The sequence below is a fragment of the Leptopilina heterotoma genome, unplaced genomic scaffold, assembly GCF_015476425.1.
Source record: "Leptopilina heterotoma isolate Lh14 unplaced genomic scaffold, ASM1547642v1 Lhet_107, whole genome shotgun sequence".
Lineage (NCBI taxonomy): Eukaryota > Metazoa > Arthropoda > Insecta > Hymenoptera > Figitidae > Leptopilina > Leptopilina heterotoma.
In genome coordinates this window covers 678,867-691,205 of record NW_025110824.1, presented here as the reverse complement: position 1 = coordinate 691,205, position 12,339 = coordinate 678,867, and the positions used below count along the sequence as shown (strand labels likewise).

Sequence of the window (12,339 nt, the reverse complement as noted above, 5' to 3'; positions counted from 1 at the left end):
CAACGCAGAATAGATCTGTAATGGAACCGCAATCGTAACCGTAAGCGTAAGAATGAGTTAGAGAAGGATAAACAATATACCTATCCTTCTCTAACTCATTCTTACGTTTACGCTTACGATTGCGGTTCCGGTTACAGATCTATTCTGCGTTGGCATTTACCAAGCAATTGCTTATTTTTGACTATGAATTCATACGGTCTTAAGCTCGACTCATTCGAATAAGACCGACTTGATCAAGCAAAGCTTAAGTCCTTGCTTAAGTCGGGACTATGAATACCGCCCTATGTGTACGTGACTTTTCGAAGCCATTTCTGTGGTCACAAGTATGGTAAACACATGTTGCATTGTCCTATGGAAAAGGACACTTGAGGTATTTTTTATATTCTTTCAAGAGTTTCTCGGTTTTATGACTCTAAAGAAACTAGAGATTACATTTTCTTTCGCTATTCCCCTTGATTTATGGCAATTCTAAGAAATGTTGATTTTCAAATACATATTCAGAATTTGGAAACTATTAAACCGTGAAGTATTATATTTTACAATAGTCAAACTTTCTTGTTTAGTCTCGTCAATATTTGTCTAAAGTCGTGAGAAAATACTAAAAATAATTAAGTTTATTAACGAAATATTATAATTTCGCGCTTCGATAACTCGTGAATCGATATATCGAAAGTTAACGAGCGAGATGGTAGTCGCTCGTAAAGGCCAACGCAGAATAGATCTGTAACCGGAACCGCAATCGTAAGCGTAACCGTAGGAATGAGTTAAAGAAGGATAGGTATATTGTTTATCCTTCTCTAACTCATTCTTACGCTAAAGGCCAACGCAGAATAGATCTGTAACCGGAACCGCAATCGTAAGCGTTACCGTAAGAATGAGTTAAAGAAGGATAGGTATATTGTTTATCCTTCTCTAACTCATTCCTACGGTTACGCTTACGATTGCGGTTCCGGTTACAGATCTATTCTGCGTTGGCCTTAACGGTTACGATTGCGGTTCCGGTTAAAGATCTATTCTGCGTTGGCCTTAAAGGCGCTAGCACAGCTCCTACTGCCTGCAGGTTGACATGGTAACACATAAGAGTAAGAGAGTCAGAAAATTCAAATTAAATGTTTTTTCTCTCTCACCTCTACTGCCTGCCTGCCTGCGCAGGCAGGCAGGCAGTAGGGTGGAGTCCCATGGCAGCGTATTGCGTTGCGTTTTGTAACTAGGCCATGAGTGTGAGAGAGATGAAAATATATGTTTGCTATATTTGCACTCATTGCCTAGTTACAAAACGCAACGCAAAACGCTGTCATGGGACTCCAGCCGTAGAGGTGAGAGTGTACCTTAAGGCTGGAGTCCCATGGTAGAGTTATACGTTGCGTTTTGTAACTAGGCAATGAGTGCAAATAGAGAAAACATATATCTGTATCTCTCTCACACTCATGGCCTAGTTACAAAACGCAACGCAAAACGCTACCATGGGACTCCAGCCTAACACAACGCAACGCAAAACGCTGCCATGGGACTGCGGCCTAACCGCCAGTTGGTGAAACTGGCCCTAAAACGTGAAGTGTGCCGCCTGGGATAATTTAACGAGTCGAACACATTTTTACGTGATTTACGCAACAAAGGGCCTTATGTTAGGTTTACATCCCTGCTTTACATACCCATCTCATCTTTATCGAAAATTCGAGAGCATGTGAAACGAAAAGTAATTTCATCGTTGTAAAAAAAATTATTTTAAAGTTGTTTCTTTGTTTAATTGTAAAAGATATTTATTGATTCGAAACTTTGCCCGATAAATAAATAAGGTAATCAATAAAAAACGTATTTCTTTTTGCAATATTGTTGTTATAAATCATAATTTACCGGCTTTAACTTGTCTCGTGATTTTTTTCGTTTTTTTATACAAAAAATATGCAGTTTTGTTGATTATCGGAAGAATTTTTCTATAAATATAAATCTATATTAATATATCTGACGTATTGTTTATATTGTTTAAATTTGTTTGTAGATATGTTTGGATTAAATTTGTTTAGATTAATTTTTCAAGTTTTTTTTCAGGAATTTTATTGTAAATTTTTGAAGCGTGCAAACGGCCATTTGTAAATTGTGTTGAATATTGCTGGTCGATCAGCCAACTTCGTGAATACCAGTGAATACGTTTATTCTTGAACAGTTATAATTGCTTCCACTCACCGATTTGATCATACAAAAAGTGTTTAATTAGTTTGCATAAATAAATCCTAAAAATCCGGGAGAAATAAAAATTAATTTTTCATTTAACCTGTACAGGATTTAACCTACAAAACTGAAGCGCAAGTTAGTTATCGATTTGTTTGCATTTTTATTTATATAATATAAATTTTTAAAAAATTCTTCTTGGCTTTTAGGTCATTTTAATTTGATTTCTGTTTTAGTTTTAGTTTTATTAGGTACAAATTTCACTGTGACAGCGATAAATACATTTAATCTATAATTTCTGAGAATTATGATTCATGCTCTGCTAGAGTTTCAAATTCTTTCGTTTTTGTTTAGTTGTCCTTGGATGTTTAGCTTTACTCTTGTGTTCGTTTTAGATTAAATTTAATTAATATTTATTTAAATAATAATTTAACAAATTATTGATAATATCGTATTTTGTAATTAGAGTTTTTTCATTCAACATTTTTTTAAAATTCAATTCTTTTCAATAAATTGAATTACATAATTATTTCTGAAAATTCAATTTACATATATAAAAAATAATAACATTAAAATTTTTTACAATTTTTAATAAAATCCTTCACAAAAATTCAGTTATTTTAATAAATAATTAAATTTTCACAAGAACTCAATTATTTTAAATATAATTGGAAAAAAATTTTTTTTTCAATGAAATCACTTATTTACAAGCATTTTAATAAAATTTACTGAAAGAAATTATTCTTATCTTAGATACCTACCTAATAAAATTTCTCGAATAAATTCAATTATTTTTTTTAAATTTTAATACAATAGGTATTTTGGAAAAATTTGATTATTTTTCAATATTTTAATAAAAATCTTCCTAAAAATTCAATTGTTTTCAATGCAATTTTAATTGAATTCCTCGAAAGTTTAATTATTTTTCAAAATTTTAATAGAATTCATTGAAAGAAGTTAATTATTTTCAATATAATTTTTATAAAATTCCTCAAAAAAATTTAATTTGTTTCATAAAAATTAAAATTTATTACAGTAATAAATTTATTTTTAATACAATTTTTATTAAATTATTCTTTAAAATTTTAATAAAATGTTATTAAAATTCTTTATAGGAATTTAATTTAAAGAAATAATTAAATTATTCTTTAAAGTTTTAATAAAATGTTATTAAAATTCTTTATAAGAATTTAATTTTAAGAAATAATTAATTATTCTATCAATTACTTATTTTTGTATTCAAATAACTGAATTCTCGTTAAACTTTTAATAAGAATTTGATTTAAAAATATCTTTCAAAAATTATTTAAAAATATTTTCAAAAAATGAATTTTAAAACTTTTTATAGTTTTTTTTCAAATACATATATCTTAAGAAGTTTAAAAAAAACATGGACAGTTACAATTTTTATAAAAAATTTAATTTTTGTATTTAAATAATTAAATTTTTGAAGAACTTCGGAAAAACTATTAAAAATAATTGATTTAGAGACGAAGTTTAGATAAAAATTGTAGAAAATAATTGAATTTCGGAAGTAATTTTTAGAAGTTAGGTACTAAATTTCATATTTTTAAAATTTTATTTCCTGTGAAAAAAGAAAGAAGTTTTAAATAATTGAATTTAGATAATAATTTTTCGACTTCTTTTTGCGTCTTGAAGTCGATCCGAGGTCTGAATGTATGATTTATAAATTATAAAAAAATGAATAATTTTGTTGTATTTCCAGAATGTCTGAAAGTTGGGAAAGCGAGGACGATTATAATTCGAAGAAAAGTCGATCGTATTCAAGAGAATTTACAAATCAGTCGCGTTATAATGATAGGAGACAAAATGATGATAGAAGAGGCCGAGGAGGTCGATCTCTAGGACGTGGACGACGAGACGATGATAATAGTAATTACGGGCGGCAAAATCAGTCAAGACAAAATAATGATTCTGAAAATTCAAACTCTGGTAGACAGCAGTACGGTCGAAACTCTCAATATAATTCTGAAAGTAATTACAGTCAGTCTAAACAGTTTAGCACATCAGACGGTACAGAAGACCTCATTTTGCAAATTCAAACCTTCAGAATTGGAAAACTTATTGGTAGAGGCGGCTCAACCGTAAAGGATCTTCAAAATCAAAGCGGATGTCGAATTTCGGTGAGAAAAAATTAAAATTCTTTTAAAGACCCTTGTTTCTTACACAAAAAAGATGAAAATATAATAAATATTAAATTTTCAGATCGACGGTGACAGATCAAGCGAAACAGTGTCTGTGACATTGTCCGGTGCTGAAGATGCGAAAATAAGTGCAAAACAACTTATTGATGATCTCATGAATGTTGGAATGAATCCACCACAAGAACGTGGGCAACGAAATTACAATAATCAATCATCACGAAGATCATCATCGAAATCGCCGTCATTCAGATCTTCTAATTATTCTCCTCAGCGTGGATCAAATTCTTCCACGAAGAATTATGAAAGAAACAGTGACGATCGTTATCAGTCACATGGCTCTCGAGACGATTCAAGACGATTCGATTCTGGCAATTTTCATAATTCACGACGATCCGATTCCGATAGTTATCAGAATTCGCGAAAATCCGATTCGAATAATTATCAAAGTTCACAGCGACAATATGAACGACCCAAATCTCCCGAAAGTAATCAAACTTCTCAGCAGGACTCAAAAGATCCAAATGAAATAGATTTCTCCAATTTCGACTGGTCGAAAGCTAATGAATTATACGTAAGTTCTCACAATTATATTTTTGTTTATCAAATTTTTTCTTTTAACTAAGACGACCGAATGATAAATTTAAATATTTATTATTTAATTATTTTATTAAGAAAAAGTTGTCTTATTTCGAACTGGTAGATAATTTTTTTTTTTAATAGATTCTCAAAGGAACAAAATGAAGGAATTCTCATTCTAAAATCAACCTTTTAATTTATAAATTATTCAATTTTAAAGCGATTGTAATTTTACTAATAAGTAGAGGTGTGCAAAAAGATTAAAGTTTGATCGAGCTTTTCATTTTTCGAGCCGAGCCGAGCCTAATCAGTTCGTATGATATGATCGAGTACTCGAATTTCTCGAGCTCTTGAGTAAATTCGAGTTCTAAAGAAAATTCATATAATCTTCACATATATTATAATTAGCAAATTGAAATGCACTTTGAAATTGAAGACTTATTTACTTTATTGATTCAGTAATTCGCATAAATTCGAAATTTACTACTTATTAATAGTTTTTTTTTTAATTCATTCGAGTACTCGAATTCACTCGAGTTATCGAATTTACCCGAGTACTCGATACATTTATCCAGCTCGGGCTCGGCTCGGCCATTCGAGCTTTTTGCACATCTCTACTAATAAGCAACGAAAATTAGAGATTCGATTTTTTTCTTTTTTCTAGGAACAAGCGCAGAAGGAAAGGTGGGCAAAGTTGCCATCGTTGAAAAAGTATTTTTATAAAGAGGATCCAAAAGTTGCGAGCATGACGAAGGAAGAAGTTGACAATTTTAGGTTGACAAACAACAATATTGAGGCGAAGCTTATGTTCGATAATGACGTTGAGATAAAAGATTTAAAAGTTCCAAATCCCGTGACTACTTTCGAACAAGCATTTCAAGTAAGCAAGAATTGTTTTATGAATTGAATTTGACCAATCGTGGCCCTATCATTTTTTATTTTCCAATTTGGCGAAATTTCTCTTAAGGGGTCATTCACATATTACGTGATACATTTAGGGGTGGGAGGGGGGTCAGCTAAGTATCACGCTTTAACTTTATTCCTAACCCTTACACTGAGAGACCTTTGGGTCGGCAGCAGACTTTCGATAGGCTGCTACTGACCATTTTGGTGGAACACTACAGGACTATACTTTTGGGTTGCTGCGGTACAATTTTGGGCGCGTGATAGTCCAAAACTTGTTTTGCTGCAAACCAAAGGCGGCATCCCCACTACTTCGGTGAGCTGTTCACCAACATTTTGGACTGTCACGCGCCCAAAATTGTACCGCAGCAACCCAAAACCATAGTGGAGCTGCTGTCACATACGTTGTTCCGCTACAGTCCCAAAGGTCTCTCAGTGTAGGAATAAATTTCTTTTAGTTCAAAAACTAAATTCTAACTTCTGTGAGAGGATGGCACATTAAAACAAAACAATTAAAATGAATATAATTTATTGTAAGGTAATTTCAAAAGTCCAACCGTTCGCACGCACTCCGAAGTACAGACTACTCTTATCTTTCCTTTTAAAATTTTGGTCACAATCACACACAAACAATTATTCTGTACACAAACAAACAGACAACACACATTACCTACGACTATATCCTTACACTTCTTAGTAGCTTAAACTAAACATAAAAAAACAAAATAATTGAAAATTAATTATTAACTTTTCGAGGGGTTTTGAAGTAGGTACACTCGAATCTTGATATAACGAGAAGTGAGGGATCCGAAAATCTCAATATAACGACTGCGTGAGGGGGCCCCACTCTTAAACAATTTATTTGTGTGAAGTTGAGTAACTGTAATTAATGTCATGTGCAAAAAAAACGATGCTCAAATGTTTTCAAATAGTGGGGATAAAAGAGGAGAAATATTTCTCGTTGTAACGAGAGTTGACAGTTCGTTGTATTAAGAGCTCGTTATATCGAGACTCGTTATTTATATCAAGATTCGAGTGTATTAGAATTTTTGGTTTTGATAAAATTCTTTGGAGGAATTCAATTATTTCCATTAATAAGAAAATTCTTCTGAAGAATACAATTATTTTTTAAAATATTAACAGGGTGTCTAGCGAACCGGGAAATCGGGAAAAACCCGGGAATTTGGTTCGACCTCAAAAAACCGGGAAAAACCCGGGAATTTTCTATTTATAGGGTATTTTTTGAATTATGTATATAAAAAATTATAATTTTTTTCAAAATCGTCAAGGGTAAATTGATAGTATGAAGCAGTAGTAAAAATAATAACTTAAATTTTATTTAAAACTAACTTTAGTATAGGTTATATTATAAAAGTTAAAGGATTTGTACTATTATTATTTTTATATAACAATTTATAGGTATACAATACGTAACAAATTTTATAAGAAGAAATTGAGAATCTTCTGTGATATAGGAAAGGCAAAGATTTTACTTTTTAAAACTAAATACGGGGCATTCCATTTCAAAACGATCCTCCTTATAAACAATTGACATTGTAAGGCAATTTTTAAATCATTATTTCTTATATTTATTGAAGCCAAACTTTATTTACTATTAGTGGTTTTAAAACAAAAATTTCTCAACTTTATAATGGTAGAAATTTTTTTTTTTAAATAATAGAATTTATGAAAAAAATTAAGTTTGAAAGATAACCTTTTTGAATATCTCAAAACACGTCGCATCCGATTTTCTTGAAACTTATGTAAAAATAAAGCTTAAATATTCTAGTTTAATTCTATGTAAACATTATAATGTGCAATTCATGGTTTGAGAAATTAATTAAATTTTACAAGTATTTCAAAGGGTATAATGTATGTACCGAGCGGAATTTTTTTTTTCAAAAAAAGTTTTTCTTAAATTCCCCTGAATTGACAATTATATTATAAAGTTGAGAAATTTTTATAAGTGAAATTTTTATATTCTATGTCAAGTTTTTAGAAATTATTGTATAACTTTAATCATTGTAATTTAATAAAAACAATATTTAATTACGTAAATAATGTTATTGATAAACATTTAAATATGTTTTTAAATCCTTTGTGAATATCCGGGAAAATTATTCAAGAACCCGGGAAAAAACCGGGAAAAACCCGGGAATTTTAAATTGACGATTCGCTAGACACCCTGATTAATTAAATTCAATTATTTTCAACAGTTCTTATAAAATTCTTTAAAAAAAATTAATTATTTTCAATTTTTATGTTTTAATAAAATTTTTCGATTAAATTCACTTATTTTCAAAATTTTTAACAAAATTCTTTCGAAACATTCAATTGTATTCAAAAATTCTGATAAAATTCAATTATTTTCATAAAGAACAAAATTCTTTGGAAAATTTCAATTATTTTCAAAATTTTTAATAAAATTTTTTCAAAACATTCAATCTGAAAATTTGTGAAAAATTCTTCTAAACAATTTAATCATTTTTGCTTCCTCGTGGAGGAAACTTTGTAGTCGTCTATTTTACAAAACTTTTAAAAATCCTTTAATCAAATTTTCTTCTATATGGGCAAATCTCTGAAAACTTTAACATTTGAATTTTAATTTTTTTAAAAAAATTTTTGTGAGCACAATTTTGATATTTTTAATATTATATCTTCGACCAAAATAAATTTCATTTTTATTACTGTACAACCATTATTTGGTTGCCTTCTATTTTAAAATATAAATTTTTGGAAAGAAAATAATGTTAGGTTATCTAAATCTGTAACAAGATATACATAAACATTTTATCTCCTACACTTAAGTAAGTTATTTCTCAGTATCACAAAAACATAAATAAACATGAAAATAAATATAATAAACGTTTAATACAACTAATAAGGACAAAATCCCAATAAAAAAATTTAATGAAAATTTTTTACGTATAATTATTTGAATTAGTAACATGAACTTTTCTAATTATTTGATTGGCTGAATTGTTTTGGAAAAAATATCGAGGATCTTAATATAACCTTGAGAAACACTAACAGTTTCATGAACATTTAATAAATAATAAATAAATATTACTTAAGTGCCTTCCTTTGATAAATTTTTCATTCCGCGTTTCCTTTTTCTCGCTTTTTATTTTCTTTTTTCTGATTTTCTTTCATTTTGTCACTTTTTATTACATTTTTGGTTACTTCGTGATAAATAACATGGAACAAATAAATGCGAAACTTCAGATTGATTGGAAAACGATTGATTTGACCAAGCGACATATTTGACGAGCGACAATTTGAATATCCACGTAAAAAAAATAATTAAAAAAGAATTAGAATAAATAAAAACATACGCACAGTTTTAAATACATCTAAAGTAATATGTGCCCCAATTTTGGAGCAAATTAAATAAGAAACTTTGGAGAAATTAATGATTTGACCAGCGACATATTTTCCGTACTACACCAGTATCACAAGTATCCAACAATTATATTGCTTAAAATATAGTTCAAAATAAAAATAAAAATCACGCACATAAAATTCGAATTACAATTCAATTGTGCCTCTTATTTCAAATTTTTTCATTTAGTTTTTTAATGTTTATTTTATAAAACCATTTTGATTTGACCAGCGACACAAAAACTGAGGGACACTTTTTAGAAGATTATAGCTTTTATTAATTTTTACTTTTTATTTTTTTAAGTTTGTTTATGGAATTATTAAGATATTTATAATAGTTTATAACAGTAAAAAACGTGTTTTCCAAAAAAACCTTATTTAAAGAGTTAAAATACTTTTAGAAAAAGTGAAAGTGACACTTGCAAAATCATGGTATTGTGAACTTTAATAAAGAAAAACATAGAAAAAATAAACAAAATAATTTATATCAATGGTTAAATCGTAATCCTTATTTTCTTTTTTAAAAACATGTAAATATTTAAAAATCATTAGTTTTTATATTTAGGCTGTTTAAGGTATTAGTCGCGTAAAATGGTTTTCGTCAGATTTTTTTCAAATTTTGCATACTTATTCCTGAAGTATTTATCTACAGAATGAGACCAATTTCATTAATTTTGACCGTTTCAAAGCTTAAAAAAATGAATTCAAAGTTCATACATTTTGCATGGAGGGAGCACCCAATGCATGTATTAATTTTGTTTAATAATTATTTATATGATAACTAATCGTCAGATTTTGAAATAAAACTACCAAAGCATTCAATTAGATGAAACAAATGAATAGAAAAAACATGACATTTTTTGACCGCACCAAACTATAAATATATTGACAGAAAGTTAAAAAAATAACTAAATTATACGAATTTTCATACGAACGAATAGAGTAGGGAGTTAAACTGTCTCTCTCACTCTCACTGCCCCACTCTAGTAAGCGGCCCGGTAAACCTTTGGCCAGAGCCAGCAGCGCGACTACTACCTTAAGTGAAAATAATGTGAGGGACATAAAGGTTAAAAGTTCCAGAGATTCGCCCATATAGGACTATGTTATATAAGACCCTGAACAATTGTCCGGATGTATGTGTGTGTGTGGATCCCGATTTTTGTGAACACGATAACTCGAAGAGGTTTAACGAATTGTATAAGAAAATTGTATTCTTTCTATTAAGACGAATGAACTTTATTTTATAAATGTTAAATTGATTTAAAAATTAAATATACTTATAGTTAATGCTTCCTCTACGAGGAAGCAAATTTTTTTTGATGATCGTAAAGAGGAAGCAAAATGTTCATGTAATGAACATCTGGATTTACAGCTTGTTATAAATTGTAAACTTCTTTGCGAAAATTCAATTATTTTTATAAATAAAAATATAAATAAATAAATATAAAAAGAAATGTTTTTATATAAACCAATCAGCTTTTTAATATTGCATGTTAAAAAAAATTGACTGTCTCACAACTGGAGGTGTCACAACTGGAGACTCTCCCCTAAATATGTTAAAAGATTATATAATTATGGGCTATTTAAATAAAAAAAACTGCAATTCCAAAAATATTTCCGCATATGAAAAAAAAAAATTCCCCTACTTCATGCATTTTTCACCATTGAGAACGGTAACCACCCCTTAATTATCTCAGGACCACTAAGGGAAATTGAGGTGGACATGTTCTAAGCATAGGTGACCTTCATGTTTTTGAGGTCGCTGGTTACGATGCCGGTGTCCGTATGGCCATATCACGTCAGCATCAAGATCAACTCAAGGTCAAACACCTCATTTTGCAATATTTAATTTTTTTGACCCCAGATTTGGAAAGAGCGGAAAATTTTACGTCCGAATACGTTTTGACTATTTTTATGAACCAACCCCAAAAGCATAATAAGCAATTTGTTTTACAATCCATTCCTAGCTAACTTTTCGGACAAGAGAATGAAATCAAAATTTGATCTTCTAGATGACCTTGAATTGATCTTGAAAGGTTGGCTCATAAAAATTGTTAAAACGTATTCGGACGTAAAATTTTCCGCTCTTTCGGAAGAGCGGAAAATTCGGGGTCAAAAAATTAAATATTGCAAAATGTGGTGTTCGACCTTGAGTTGACCTTGATGCTGACGTGATGGGGTCATACGGACACCGACATCGTAATCAGCGACCCCAAAAACATAAAGCTCACCTATGCTTTAGAACATGTCCACCTCAATTTCCTTTTGTGGTCCTGTGATTATGAAAGTAATTGAAATATTGCTAAGAATTTTATTAAATTTTCCGAAAATAATTTAAGTTTTTCGTGGAATTTTATTAAAATTCTATCGAATGCAATTCAATTTTCATGAAGTACCTATTTGTCAATTTTTTTAAAATAATCGAATTTTTATGAGAAATTTCATTAAAATTGTATATTAACAAGGATGTATAAATAAAGAAAAAGAATTTATTTATTAACTAATTGATTACTATTAGGGTCAGTTGGGGTAAATAGAAACAGATTTGCTAAGTGTCACCAATAACAAGTTTTTTCTTTTAATGATAAATCGTCCAAACGCCCGTCCTGCCGGAAGGATGTTCCGAAAAAAAGGCTTTTAAAAAAAGGGAATTCAACTTTTCTTTTCTGGCACTCCTTGGGATTAAAGTAGACGAAAAGACGAAAAAATCCATATTTTTGACTTTTTAAAATAATAATTTAAACCATTTTTCAAAGCCTTCAAACTTGCTATGTTTTTAAACAGTGAAAAAAACATTTTTTCGTAAATTTAATGTAAAATCCCCAAAAATCAATATTTTTTGACCGGACAGGTCTCTTTCTCTTCAGAAACGTTCAAAGAATGAAACCTAATTTTTTAATTAAAAAAAAATTCATTTTTAATATTTTTCAGTATATTTGAGTATAGACTCAGGCGCGAGTCCCTTCGAAATTGCTCTATAAAATTAATATGGAAGCAGATAAATATAAAACTAAATATATCGTTGGAAAGGTAATGAAACAAGCTTTCAAATGATGTAAATATCGAGTCTTTAAATTTATAAACCTGGGCTAGGCACTCTCTTAAATAAAGCGAAAAGCGTCCTGCCGGCAGGACCGGGCTTCGT

At 29.6% G+C, this 12,339-nt stretch overlaps 1 protein-coding gene across 2 annotated transcripts in view; it reads left to right on the top strand.

Moving 5' to 3' along the window:
• The first annotated feature begins 1,638 nt into the window (after positions 1-1,638).
• Positions 1,639-12,339, top strand: part of LOC122502411 (probable ATP-dependent RNA helicase DDX43) — a 40,746-nt gene continuing 30,045 nt past the window's right edge. The window contains exons 1-5 of one of the 2 annotated variants that reach the window (XM_043612453.1): positions 1,644-1,796; positions 2,050-2,307; positions 3,896-4,313; positions 4,396-4,905; positions 5,575-5,790. In XM_043612453.1, the coding sequence (XP_043468388.1) occupies positions 3,897-4,313; positions 4,396-4,905; positions 5,575-5,790 (1,143 nt within the window). In that variant the 5' untranslated portion in view covers positions 1,644-1,796; positions 2,050-2,307; position 3,896. Of the gene's footprint in view, positions 1,797-2,049; positions 2,308-3,895; positions 4,314-4,395; positions 4,906-5,574; positions 5,791-12,339 lie in introns of both variants that reach the window. The other variant, XM_043612446.1, reaches the window with a different exon arrangement.